Source organism: Podarcis melisellensis (genome assembly GCF_964234715.1).
Source record: "Podarcis melisellensis genome assembly, chromosome: 8".
Taxonomy (NCBI): Eukaryota; Metazoa; Chordata; class Lepidosauria; order Squamata; family Lacertidae; genus Podarcis; species Podarcis melisellensis.
The window spans coordinates 33,508,859-33,523,670 of NC_138540.1; the positions used below are offsets into that span (position 1 = coordinate 33,508,859).

At 42.2% G+C, this 14,812-nt stretch overlaps 1 protein-coding gene across 1 annotated transcript in view; it reads right to left on the reverse strand.

Annotated features, from left to right (window-relative positions):
• Positions 1-14,812, reverse strand: part of ITFG1 (integrin alpha FG-GAP repeat containing 1) — a 110,237-nt gene that overhangs the window by 24,209 nt on the left and 71,216 nt on the right. The window contains exons 13-14 of the mRNA XM_081924054.1: positions 9,991-10,034; positions 6,922-7,000 (exon numbers count right to left, since the gene is read on the reverse strand). Coding sequence (XP_081780180.1) covers positions 6,922-7,000; positions 9,991-10,034 — 123 coding nt within the window. The remainder of the gene's footprint in view (positions 1-6,921; positions 7,001-9,990; positions 10,035-14,812) is intronic.

Here is a 14,812-nt window from a genome sequence, read left to right on the forward strand (position 1 = left end):
AGGCGCTAATAAGTTAATCATCATCTGTTTGATGGCAAGGTTGAAGAGCAACACCGAAGCCTGACACTCAAGAAGCTGACTATAATATTGCTTGCAAACAACGGGCCATTAATATTTAAAAACTAATCTCACAAATTCATCAATATTTATACATCATAAGGCTTTAATTCTGGGCTGAGCTCTATTGCAACTTGAAGTTATCACTCCTCCACCTACATACCTTTGCAATTCACACACTATTAACTCCCCCAGCTCCTGAGAAGATCTGCTTCACAAAGCATAAGAACTTTAGATACTAGAAGACACTGCAGTGGGGTCAAGCTAACTATGACCGTAAGCCAGTGGTAGTGAATCTATGGCATGCGTGCCAGAGAGGGCACTCAGAGCCCTCTCTGTGGGCATGCACATAGTCACCAAAACAGGACCGTTGCTGGGTGGCTTCTCTCCCCCCCCCCATGCCATTATGGGTGGTAAACGCTCCGTAGAGCATGGAAGGGGGGGATTGGAGCATGGAAGCAACAGGTCTATGGGCGAGAGAGCGAGAGAGAGCACACACACACAAAGGGACTAGGCCAGGGGTCAGCAAACATCTTCAGCAGGGGGCCGGTCCACTGTCCCTCAGACCTTGTGGGGGGGGGCAGACTATTTTTTGGGGGGGAAATAAACGAATTCCTATTCCCCACAAATAACTCAGAGACGCCTTTTAAATAAAAGCATACATTCTACTCATGTAAAAACAAGCTGATTCCCAAAAGGTCCGCAGGCCGGATTTAGAAGGCGATTTGGCCAGATCCGGCCCCCGGGCCTTAGTTTGCCTACCCATGGACTAGGCGGATGGTGCTCTCCGGCTCCTCTGGGCTCCTGAAGGACACAAGCAGGAGATTCCCTGCGTCGCTAGTGCATGTGATTGGTGGCTGTGTCAAGTGCTGTTTTCGACTGGCTGCCGTTGTGGTGGAGACAATTGGTGTAAGTCTGTGATGGTGTTGAACCAAAGCTCAACTCAGGATAATTCCCCCCTCCCCCCCCCAAGAAGCTCTTAGTGGCTCTTAGTACAAGCCCTCCAGTGCACCTTCTGGAAAAAGTGTATTTCCAAGGTTTGATGGCTCATAATACTACTTTTTTGGGGACTAATACCAGTGCTTTTTTTCTGTGAGGACACAGTGGGATGCAAACCCCTAAACATTTTGTGAATTTAATGGGAGAAGAAATTCACTGTATTTAATTTCCCCAGTTAGAACTGTATTTATTTCCCCCGATGGTGATTTTCTTGAGTCAAAATGAGAGTATCCCTTAACATTTTAAATAGAAAAAAGCACTGAGTTATACCATAAAATTATATATCAATGGAAAGGGTTACACTAACCCTAATGTATGAGTTGTTTTTTTCTAAACTAAAACCTCAGTATTCAGGTTAAATTGCCGTGTTGGCACTTTGCAATAAATAAGTGGGTTTTAGGTTGCAGTTTGGGCACTCGGTCTCTAAAAGGTTTGCCACCACTTCCCTAAGCCATCAAGAGCACAGGGTTCATCTGGTTGGGCTGGACTCCATCTCTCATCAGCATCGCCCGGCATGGCCAATGGTTAGGGATGATGGGAGCCGTAGTCCAACAATGGCTACAGGTTCTCAGGGTTGGGGCAAGCAGTTCCTCTGGTTCCTTATGCTAACCACAGTAATATATCTACAAATATTTATCTAGGCAGCCATCACAGCGACATCAGAATAATACGAAGCGGCACTAGTTTTTCTAAAGGTGGCTGTGACTATGAATAGTCATATGCCATGGGGCTAATTTTTGAATTACTGTGCTTCTGGGATTGCTGGTTGGAGGTAGGTCAAACATCTATCGCCACACAACTTAACAAGTCCACCGTTATCCCCAACTACTGTCTTTTGCTGTCGGACAAGGAAAATTGTGTTACCTTCCTTATTTCTCTATTTGTGTTGGCAACCAGGAAATTAGGAGTCAAATTTGTGGCTCAGCTCTGAGTATCTTTAATCTTTGTTATGGCTTATAGCCAAACAAATAAAACCGTTACTATTCTATTCTGTAAAATAGTTCTGAAAGGACTCCACAGCTGCACCTTTCAAGTCTAACAAGACATGATTTTTTTAATGGAAAGGACAGAAAATTTTGAAGGTAATTATACATGACTGTGTAAAAGAGGGCTGCAAAAGATTGACCTGCTGCAATCTTTAAAAAACAAAGTTAATTATACTATGAACCGTACATTGGAAAATTTAGGATACACAATATTAATTGTTTTTCTTTTATAATGTAAGAAACCACAAGGCTTTCTATTTAGGCCCTGATATGAAAAATGTCACTTTTTTGCACCTTGTGCTTCACATCTCTATAGGAACTGATCTCCTAGAGGATGGGCTTTCTTGGTGTCTTTGGTGAAGTGCCCAAGGAGGTTAACAGCATTAAAAATGTGTTTGATATGAATGTCTCCACAGTGTAGGTTGACAGAAATTGAGAAGGCATAACTAAGCTACAGCAAAAAGTTCACTTTCCCCCCTAGACTATGCTGTATGGAAGATGTTGGTCACAGATTGAGTCTTTAATATGTTTAACATATAGAACACAAACATCATTTTATTGACATACAACAAAAAAAATGCTCTGACCAGACATATATTTTGCAAGCAAGTTGGTAGCATTTCTTTTCTGAAATGACAGACCATCTTACAAGAAAACTATTATACCAGAACCCTGTTCGTCGAGCCCTTTTTCAGAAAGAAATATTTTTTATTATCTACGGCTACAATTTTTGGTTCAAATGAAAGTTCATCGTTCATGAACATTTCATGTTAGCGAGCAGCATTCTGACTGGAAAAGACCTCAATAATAACTTTCACAGACCTCTTCTCCTCCAAGTTAATATAGTTGCCAAACCAGCTCCTAACAATTATTGCTTAAGGATAATGACTTTCCTTGCACTGACTGCAGGCTAGCTGCAGTGCTAGACTAACATCCCACATTACTTTATTGACATCTAGGTCACCAGCTTCTCTTTCTTGAGAATTCACTACATTACACATGGTATCTGGAATTATATATATATCTGACATGTTTATATCATGTATTAAAAGGCCTCAGATGGTTTGAAGCTACATAGTGCCTTGCTAGTGTCATTTGCTAATTGCAATTAGACCCGCTCCAAAACAAATAATTCCTTATTTTAAGAGTTTCTTTGTAGAAGGGCTCCTTTGACTCTCAGGTCAGAGTTAAGAACTGCTCAGCCAGCTTTGAATTAAGTTGTTTCTGAACCACCTGTGATTTGGGAAAGAGCCTAGTAAAGTTTAACTGTTTACAGGTTATCTGTTAAGGAGCATTTTAAATACCTAGAATTCTCAGTACATGCTCCAAACCAGCAGTGATGAACCTTTGACCTGTGAGTCTAATTAGGCCCAGCAGTTAGGCCCACGTGGCTGTTTCCTTCTAAGGCAGACCCACCTCTGACATCATATACAATAGTGTTTTCCAAACTTTTCATGTTGGTGACACGCTTTTTAGACATGCATCGTTTCACAACACAGTAATTCAGTTTTACTAGCAAATCGAACGTTAAACTAACCCTTTTCCAGCCCTGGGAGGAGTGTGGGGAGTGACACACAGATTGAAAAGCTCTTATATACAACATCAGGTGTATTGTAGATAAAGATATGACTGCAAGCGAACAATTGGGAGCCTGAAAATATGATCCTGATTGCTCTTTGGCAAGTGGGGCTTGTGTTTATTATTCCTAAAATTTGGTGCTAAACAACGCAATCCCTGCTGGGACTGGTCCCAAGTGGAGTTTGGGAAAGTGGAGAAGGAAGTCAGTATTCATCAGCGGTGACTTCAAGTCCTATGTGGACTGGCTGGGAATTTCCTTTGCAGTGCACAAGCCACATCACAAAGGAAAAAGTGAGCCACATTGATGACATGAGACTGACAGGTGACCGAAGTGACCTCCTGCGAGTGGGGGGGGTGAAGGATCTGTCTCGCCACGTTTAAAAGGTTCCTCACCTCCACTGCAATCATTAGTTAAACATTCATATTCTGCTCTGACGAATTAAGTGTCAACTACTTTCAAAACAGACAGAATATAGATTAGAACCTGGGTTTCTGCTAACACTGAGGAAGCAGGGGATAGATTTATAAGATGTATGGATTTTTAAACTACCAAGATGGCAACATTTTACCGTTTTCACTATGGAAAGAAATGATGTATGATTCATCACCTCACCCATACTAACACTCGCTGTCTGGGGTTTGATCCATTTGAATAAACCATGCTTCTTTGCCATCTAAGCTGTGCTGGAGTCATCGTATCTCTTATCATGAGGCTTGAGCCCTTTAGCAGCCAGCCACAAGCCTTCCCTTCTAGATGTGACAGTGCCATTTCAGACGGCACTGACCCCAGAAGGCAGCAGCTGTGAATGGTCATTAGCTGTTGGTATTTCAGAAGCACAAACGGCTCGTACTTGTGATTTCATACTGAAATCCTGAAGGAAATTGGAGTGAGAGAGATTCTGGATGACCCCTGGGCAAAATCCACAAGTCACATGTCTGATGGCATGTCACAAGCTGCACAGGCCTTTGAAATAACTGGAACTAATGAACATCCAAATTGGATCCATGTAAAAAGGCTGGGTCCTCAAAAGATCCCTGTTATTGATCATTGTGGCCTGCCCTACTTAGTCTATGTATGTCAGTCTGCTGGAAGTTTAGACAAACTTGGCTCCCAGGGAGCTGAATTCTCTGCTGGTACAACCTCCAGGCTGGTTTTCTACCTCTCCCTCTGTCCTCATATCAGAGGGACAGGTTTTCCTTACCATCTGTGTGCTAAAAATGTTTTCATTTATTAAAAGCCAACATGGTTATAAAACCACCCAGACTGACAGTTTTCATGCAGAGATCCGGTCTGCTGCCAGTTCTGAATAGTTAAAATATGACCACCCTGTCTGTATATGAGATGCTTATTATAATCTGCTTAATTATATGGGTACCTGCAGCCAGCTGTTCCACAACCCTGTGTGCGTTTACAAGGCATCAGCTCCCTTGAAATATTGAGGATTGCAAGCCTGAGATTGCACCGACCCCATTATCATTCATGACCAGCAGAGTGAAAAAGTAAACAGAAAAAGAAGTCATGACTGCATAAACAGACCCAATGAGTGCAATTAAGAGTAAATAAAGGTCATGATACATCCATTCAAAGCTGCATTAACTGTGCACATCCTTGCCCTAATAATGAGGTTAACAGCATTTTTAATATAGAAAAAAACTTCATCCATTCTCCTATTCCTAAAAAAAAAAGGGCACATAACTTTTCTGACGAGAAAAGGGGACCCATTTGCCTAAAGTCACAACTCTTGGAGAATACAATTATAGCACAGTCATGTATATTCATGGGTCATCATTACCTTTGGCTCTTAGTAAAGAAGTGGGCTCCTATCAGCAAATTACAGTAACTATCAAGGGGACTCAAGTCTGAAACAAGCAGGCTGTGTAAAAGACAGGACAGGGCCTTTAAACAACAACATACCCCCTAGGAAAACAAATGTAGATAAAAATTGAAAATGATTTAGAAATTGATAGTGTTAACCCCAGGGTAACATCTTTCGAAGTAATTTGCTAAAAACATGCCCAAAGCTATTGATGTTAGATTGTTACATTTCTATCTCTTCCATCATTCAATGCTCTCCCTTGACAACAACCATCACAATAACTCTGCTAGGCAGTCAAAGCTGTTTTCCTCTACACCCAGGACCATTTTTCTAGCCATGGCGGCTCTCCAAGCAAAAACTCACAACTCTGGGAGACACTTTAATGTGTTTCCACACTAACACTCCAGCTAGCTACAAGTCTAGCTAGCTACAAGTGTGTGTGTCTGTGGGGCAGGGGGCAGGATAACAGCAAATATGACATTTTATTTTTTACTCTCTTTTTTTCTATAGAAATTTGGCTACTATTTGTTCCTTACACTGGCAACAACAAAAGCACGGCACCCACAACAGAAAAACTGAAATATGCCTATTTGTTATAAATCCATCTTTTGTCACTGTTTTCTCGTTTAACGATCCAGGTTCTTAAAATATGTTTGCTGAATACGATGCTGATGGGACAAAACTTAAGAGAAGTACAAATTGTGGGTAACTAAGTTAACTGAATTTGAACCCACTGAAATTAGTGAGACACACTTAAGTTCTGACTTGTGTGCCCCACTGATTTCAATGGAATCTAAGTTCAAGTATCTTAGTTTTGATCCATAATAGGTCTTAAGCCAAGATTATTTTGTTGTTTTCTTCCTTTGCTTCTGCTGTCTAATATCTGAACCACTATTTTAAGAATGCCAGCTCTCTCAAGAACACATCAAATTTGCATAGACAGGATATCCTGTCCATATTCTCTTGCCTGCAGAGCCAGCAGCTCCTCACCCCTTTTTGAGCACCCTCCCTTGCGGAGTGTTCCTTCAGCCTCCTCCCTCTCCCCTCTCCTAGTGAGTCCTCTGAGCAGCCACCGCCACTGCCGCCCTTGGTCCTCATGCCACCCCCCAGAGGCCAGATGGAGACTGGCCAAAGGTGAACATGAGGTAAATAGTCACACAAGCCTTTGGAAGGCAGACATGCGAGAGGGCATCAGAGGCAGAAAGGAAGGAAAGAGGGATAGAGGCCAGTGTTGTCCTTGGCACCCCTGACTCTCATTCAAGGCACCCCAGGGTGCTATGGCACACTGGTCGAAAACCACTGGTTTATGGGATTATCATTGCCTGTCATGCTCTTGTGTTTACATGGAGGGTTTGGTGAATCCAGGCAATTGCCACTTTCTTCAACTGGTTCCTTTTCTCTGGAGACATCCCCCCACAACCAATGCTGGTGTGCCCCACATTGGGAAACTCACATTGAAAGCAGTCAACAGAAAGAAGTCTTACCTGAACCGTTTTTCAAGTATCCATTGGCATCCACTGTGGTATACATAATGTAAGGTCCAGGCTGATTCACACCGAAGGGCTGGAATGAAAGATAATGACTTGGATTATTTCCCCTTTTCTTTTCAAAGCTTAAAAATCAGCAAAGGAAAAAAAAAACACCCCACCATGAAATGACTGCAGACTCATTTTGATGTGCGCAATATTGGGAACTCTACAATGATTTATTGTTGATATTCTGAGACTAGAATACAATTTTGTTTTCATGTGGCAAATAACCACGAGGGGTGCCAACCCTTCCCTACCCAACTAACAATACGGCTGTCAATTTGCTCCTATACGTGCTCTTCTGAATGTACTGTGATTGCAAAGGGAAGACAGCAGTTCCAAAGCAACCCAGCACTAACCTAGTCATTGTGTTCTGATGTCGATTTGAACGAGCATAACAGCATTTAAAGTTGCAAGTCCAATCTGGCGTGGGAAAAGGAATGTTTGGAGTTCTTTTTAGCCAGTGATGCAGAAAACAGCAAATGTTTCCAGGGAAGATACTTATTCTCATCAGCTAATGCAAGTCTAAAAGATGAGTGACTGCAGGCTGACAGTTGATAAGAAGAGCAGATGCCAGGAAAAGGGCTTATGCAAGTTGAAAAACACAATGGTTGTGCAACCATTTCCCAGGCTTTTTATTAGTGGGCCCCTCTCTTTTAGCACTGGAAGGGGTACCATGGAGTCCGCTTTTGCCTTATTCAAGTCTGCCACTCCATTCGTCTTCTGAGCATTACTTTGGTTACACAATTTCACCTTGTTGTGACTTGTTCAATCATGTTCAGCTCAAGCTTCTCCTACATATCTTTTAAATGTGTCCATTTCTCTCACTCCTTTCTGTCTGTTTTATCTTCTTTCACCTTTTTGGTCTTCTCAGTCTTTCTACCTGGCCACCACCTATCTTGTTTCTGAGTCCAGAATTTCAATCACTGTCCTCTCCCGGGACATATATTTCATAGCTGCCCCTTGCCAGAGAAATACTCTCTAGCTCAGGTGTAGGGAACCTGTGGCCCCTTCAGTTGCTGCTGGGCTGCCATCATCCCTGACCATTGGCTATGCAAGGTGGGAATAATGGGGCCTGGAATCTAGTAGCATCTGGAGGGCCACAGTTTTCCTACCCCTGCACTGCCTGATAACATCTGCTTTGCTCCATCCACAACCATCCTTAAATACTGTTCTTGGCCCAGGCCTTCCTTCCCATGATTTGCTTCATTTACCTCTTCCCTTTCCTACCTCCTTTCTTTATATAGATAATATCTTTTCTTTAAACTGTGAACCTGTGGACAAGAAGTTGCCCATATTAAGATGCCAAATCTGTCTTTGGTGCTTAACAATATGCAGTATTAGATGGTATCTGTCTGTGGGTCTGATATTTTAGCTCCCCAGGTGGAACTTTGCAGTCTACATATGGCCATGCAGTACATACCAATTTATTGAATATCAATACAGCTCTAATGCTCCAAATGATCTGTTTACAGGGTGAACATTTCTAGGGCTTGCCGTCCCACCTCCCCCAACCCAAGAGCTTTGTAGGCATGGGGATTCTGGTGCATTTATCGTATTCACTTAAGGCAGCGTTGCTTGGTACTATAAATAAATTATTCTGAAGTCAAAATCATTATGAACTTCACATATGCCTCCTAGGGAGATTAATACAAACGTGGATACAAGTCAGAAGGACAAAGCATATGGGAAAGAGAACATTGCTCATTCCCCCCCGCCCCAAGTGTCAAGATTCGGTACCTTTGGGAAGGGAGAATAAAGAACAAGGCAAACCGTTCAAGAAGATTTGGATCCTCAAACAAAGTCCAAAGGAGATAAGTGAGAGGCAAATGTTTCAACTACAGCGTGCCTTGGGGAACCCAGCTGTCAAGCGAGTCAGTCTGAAAGGAGCGCTCACAAATTGGGCCTTGCTGACATGCCTTTCAAAATTATTGCTTTAAATTTTTTGCTCAAGGCTTATTATTCAGAGGCTTCATTGCACACGATAGAACATGGTCAATGAAAAAGGCAGAGCAAACTTTGCAAAGTTTCATGCTGGATAACCAGTGCTGTGATTTAGCAAACACTTTTACATGTGCACAGGTGCTCAGTGGAGCCGGCATGTGCACTGGGGCTTTCTCTCCATCTCCCATGGTGGAAAAGGCAGCCCACTCACTGCCCACCTTGCACTGTGGGATGCTTTTAAAATCTGGGTGCCTTTTAAGTGTCATTGTGTGACAAAGTGAGTAGGGGGGGGGAAATAGGATGCTGAAGGGGAGCGGGGAGTTCAGAATGCATAAGGAAACAAAGGATCAAGAAAGCAAAGCACAACTTTACGAAAACCAAGCCTTATGAGGAAAGGTTGAGGGAGCTGGGTATGTTTAGCCTGGAGAAGAGAAGACTTTGAGGTGGTATGATCGCCTTCTTCAAATATCCGAAGGGCTGTAATGTGGAAGATGGAGCAATCTTGTTTTCTGCTGCTCCAAAGGGCAGGACCTAAACCAATGGATTTGAATGACAAGAAAGGAGATTCCAACTAAAGATTAGGAAGAGCTTTCTGAGGGTAAGAGCTGTCTGACGGTTAATGGACTACCTTGGAAGTTGGTGGACTCTCATTTGTTGAGCGTTATTAAATAGAGGTTGGGCGGCTTTATTGGTCAGGGATTTTTTAGCTGTGATTCCTAAACTGCTAGGGTTGGACTAGATGACCCTCATGGTCCCTTCTAACTCTATCATTCTATTAACATTTTGGAGCCTTGCTTCTAATCTCTTGGCAGAAGTCTTGAAGCCTTCCTTCACTTTTTCCATATGGGCAAGATCTCGCAGACTGCCTGAGGAATGGAGATAGTGGACTCTGAACTCTACATACAACTGAATTAAAAGTTAAGCTTCTCTCATCCAGGAAGAAACACACTGGGTTATCATAATATCACTTAGCATGCAAGATATGGGGGTTAAACTATCCTCCCCTATCTCTGTCCGTTGCCTTTTAGATTAAGGACACCAAATCATTTCAGTAACAACAACCTTTAGCAGCATACTTACCGTTATCTTTCGCGGACAGTCATTGGAACAAAGACCGCTGAGCACTGTGAATAAACAATGGGGAGGAGTCCAATGGTTATCTATGCTGTTAACAGGTTTGTTCTGTACACATCTCCCCACAATCTTATAATTGTCACTGCTTCATGCTCAATTTGCACATCCAAGTCAAGTTGCCTTTTCTTTATAAAGGCTCCTAAAAATTTTAATTACTGTTGTTTATCTCACAGTAACATTTTTTAAAAAACATTATTGATTTGTCCAAATTATGCTGCTTCACATAATGAAGGCATTAATTAGGTAATCACTGTTCTATCACACCTATTTCTTGTCTGGGTGACGTGATGCCAAATATAGACTCAATATTCATGTAAGAACGAAAACAAATTAAATGCATGCTAAAAATAGAGGTTCCTCAGGCTTATTTTTTTCAACTCTTGATTCAATATTCCATTTATTGTTTCTCATCGTTTAGCCAGCCTTCCGCCAAACAGCTCAAAGAGTGACATACAAGGAAATCTCCTGTTTTATTTTCACAACCATCCTGCATGGCTGTGGGTTGTAAAAAAGGCGATTCATTAATTTAAGAGAACTATCATCAATTCTTGGATAGGTCAAGGATTTATTTGAACTTCATTCTTATCTTAAATAAGAAGTATATTTGCTCATGTTTAATGTAACATTAACAGCCATTTTATATGTATTATTTGCAATGGCCTCTGAGCATGAAAAAATACTATCCTACATTATCCTTACAACCACTCTGCAAAGCAGAGTAGGCTGAGAGATAGACGGAGACAGAGACACACAGTCACTATTCCAAGGTCATCAACCGAGCTTCGTGCCTAAGTGAAAATTTGAACCCAGGTTTCTTCTGATCAAAGTCCAACAACCTGCAATACAGCAATATTATGTTAAAACACTGGAACACATCAGTGTTTTTGTGCCACACAGCAACATTTTATAAATGGGTTTGTGTGCTTCATCATTTGGAAGGAAAAGCCCCAACTAAAAAGAAAAAACTGAGCAAACTTATGGAGAAACGAAGCAGCCTCTGTTTAAGAAGCCTATCTATGCATCCAGGAAGCAGGTCACGGGAGACTGAGTAGAAAATGCTGATGGAAAAATGCTTGGAAGATCTGGGTTAAATACTGGCTCAACCACAGACTGCCTCTCTGATTTAGCCTCACCACCTGTAATATGAAAAGGTGTCCATTTACTTTTGAAGAGCGCAGTAAAGGATGAGCATGGTGCTGACTTTATCATATAGACCATAAAGCACTTAAAAATAAAGCTTTATAAAAGCGTATTTGTCTCCTGCTTCCAAGCTCGTAATAGACACAACCTTAGGTCTCATCTGCAATAGAAGAGTGCCATTTTATCACTCCTAAACACAGATGTTAAAAAATTCTATCAGTTTGGGGGCGGGGAAGAGCAGAGAGGTAATGAATGCCTGAGAAAACAGCTTACTGATCATGGAAAATGAAGAAAGGGCTTGTTGTCAGCAGGCTACCAACTCACATCTCTTTCACTTTTTCCTTCCTTTCCTGCCCCTTAATACCTCCAAGAACATCTGCTCCTGAAAGCACTTCATCCTTCTGCCAAGATTTAAAGCTAGTTCAACCATGTAGCACGCTGTGATTAAGCAGCCAATTCCTTAATAACTTAGTGCCAAAGCTGGGCATTTCTGGAAGAAAAAAGTTTGCCCTCTACAAAACTGTTCTTTTAAAAGTAATTGGTGGGTTTGCAATTTTAGTTGCAAAAATACCCACAAAAAACCATGAACGCCGCTTCAGAAGGAAACAATGGAAAATAGAAACGGAAACCAGCAAGTGCATACACCATTATTCTGGACTTTTTATAATTTCCAACTTTGCACAGCATCTTAAATAGGATATTTAGGTCACATTTTTTTTGCTCAGCAGGTACCCAGAAGAGGAGAAAGCTGTATTTAGCTGAACAATTTCATTACATACTCTGCTGAATTAAGCGATCTTGCATACATAGAACCATGTGAATTCTTTTGCTTTCCCTGTTAAGTGATGTAAGCTAAAGTGATGGCAAAATGGGCTCTTGTGAATGAGGCAAGGAGCTCTCACCATTGTATGCACTGATAAAGTTGAGCAGGTGCTTAGCCTGGATGGGAGACTTCTGAGGGCTCCATGTAAGCTATGCAGCAGCATATAAATGAAGAGCCCAGGACTGATTTAGCTATTTATCTATTTAACCCATTAGTGCATCACTTGTCACACAATTTGATTCTGGGGTGGTGTTTTTTTTAATAAAAAACAAAACGCAGTACACAAAACAATGCAATAAAAATAATCTAGCAAAGAAAAGTAGGAAGTGAAATGCTAAGAAATTCAAACACCTAGGTCAGGCATGTCCAACTCCCAGTATAAAAAACTGGCAGTGATCTACCCATTGTCATTGGAGGGAGGAGGAGTGTGTGTGTGGGAGTGCTGGATTGCCCAGAGTTGTTGAGTTTTTTATAGGAGGGAAGTGCCCAGAGGAGTTGAGCTTTTTTTTTGGGGGGGGGGAGGATTGCACAGTTTTTAAGCTCCCACCCCCGTAACTTTTTGTACACGATAAGGATCCCGTGATCTACCAGGATCAGCCGGGGATCTACTGGTAGATCGCGATCTACAGGTTGGACATCCCAGGCCTAGGTGAATAAGGTAGTATTTAAAAGGTAAAGGGACCCCTGACCATTAGGTCCAGTCATGGCCTCACTTTATTGGCCGAGGGAACTGGCGAACAGCTTCTGGGTCATGTGGCCAGCATGACTAAGCCACTTCTGGCGAACCAGAGCAGTGCACGGAAACGCCGTTTACCTTCCCGCCGGAGCGGTACCTATTTATCTACTTGCACTTTGACATGCTTTCAAACTGCTAGGTTGGCAGGAGCAGGGACCGAGCAATGGGAGCTCACCCTGTCGCGGGCATTCAAACCACGACCTTCTGATCGGCAAGTCTTAGGCTCTGTAGTTTAACCCACAGCGCCACCCGTGTCCCTAAGGTAGTATTTACCTAGCACCTAAAAAAGCAATGTTGGTGCCAGGCAAGTCTAATGGGAGATGGCATTCTATAACTGGGGTGCTGCTGCTGAAAAAGCCCTCAGCCTTCAGATTGTCACTCGCCTCACTTCTGATAGTGAAGGTACACAAAGACAGGAATCAACACAGTAGTCAACATAGTGCCTTGAAGTCCTTGTTGGACTCCAACTTCCATCAGTCCCAGCCAGGGGTCAGGAATGACGGCAGCTGAAGTCCAACAACATTTGGAGGACACCACATTGGCTACCCTGACCGGAGAGCATGGGCAGGTGGATAGCATGCACTCCTGTAGGTACCCCAGTTCCAATCTGTTTAGGACTTAAAAGCATTAGAACATTTGTTGGGTTTGGAAGTAGAGAGGAAGCCACTAAAACTCTTAAAAGACCACCAAGATATCATCGGAACGAGCTGTTCACATTCAAATTTCAGCAGTTGTATTCTACACTAGCGTGCAATTTCCGAACAGTCTTCAAAGGCAGCTCCATGTAAAACACATTGCAGTCATCTAATTGGGAGGTTACCAATGCATAGGTAACTGCGGCCTGGGTCCCTTTATCTAGAAGGGGTTGAGGCTGGCAATCCAGCTGTACTTGGCAAATGACAGCCTGGGCAATTGAAGCTACTTGACAAGCTGGATCTAAGAGAAATGTTTGTGAGTAATTTATAGGGAACACCTTCCCCCTTATGAACCGCCCCATCTTTTTTGCTTCAGGTGATGGTATACACCCAAAATACATCCGATTTCATCTGCGAAAAACTGAAGGGTAAACTTCTGAAATGTCCCAATGTTTTTTGTTTAATACAATGTTCCTAATGCTTTGGGCTTATCATCTGCTTAAAAATGTTAACTTTATTTCAGTTTAACCTTTAAGTAGCCTAAACGCACCATGAATTATGTTCTCCAGAGGCTGAGGATCAATAGTCCTCATCAGAGTGCCTGGTGATCCAGAGTGTGCCTCTTATTTTATTGAACCAGCTGTGTACTGGAATCACTGCTGCCTACGTACTCTGAAGCAGCAAGCGGTAGATTGTATTGAAATTAATTCTCCGTAGCCCAGATTAAAAGCAACCCAACTCCTGGGCTTTGGACAAAAGCTGCTGAAAGCAGTATTTTACTTTCGTTTACCTTGCATATTTTCCCTTTCTGATTAAAAAGTTTCTGGTGCTCATAAAAAAAAGACCCTCTAAACTTTTGGCATAGCTCAGTACCTTTTAAAATGCAGAATGAAATGAAATGAGAGTGTGCACACACACACACACAAATGTAATGAAGGCTAAATGGCCTCATTTTTACATACAACCTGACCACTTGCACGAGAGCTGGTTTATGCTGCTGTGAACACTTCTGGTCCCATATTTTGAAAACAGAGTGGTCTTCATTAATATAGACATTTTGCTTCCTCTCCTTCCCTCTTGTGCAAGGCTGACTGTGAATCAGTAGCTTCAGGGTTTAAAACCAAATCCTTGAGTCTAATAATAATAATAATAATAATTTATACCCCGCCCATCTGGCTGGGTTTCCCCAGCCACTCTGGGCGGCTTCCAACAAAACACTAAAATACAATAACTTAAGAATTATTACTCAGAAGTATAGGTTACAGAGATCTCAAATAAGCCGTGAAGACTGATAAAAGAAACAAAGGGACAGGTTCACAGCACGATGCAAAGCCACAGCCAGTTTTTAAACAAATTGTGGGTTTTTAAACAAACTGTGGATTACAAAGCTTGGTCATTTAACTGGTTTATTTGAAACCACCATCTTTGGTTTAT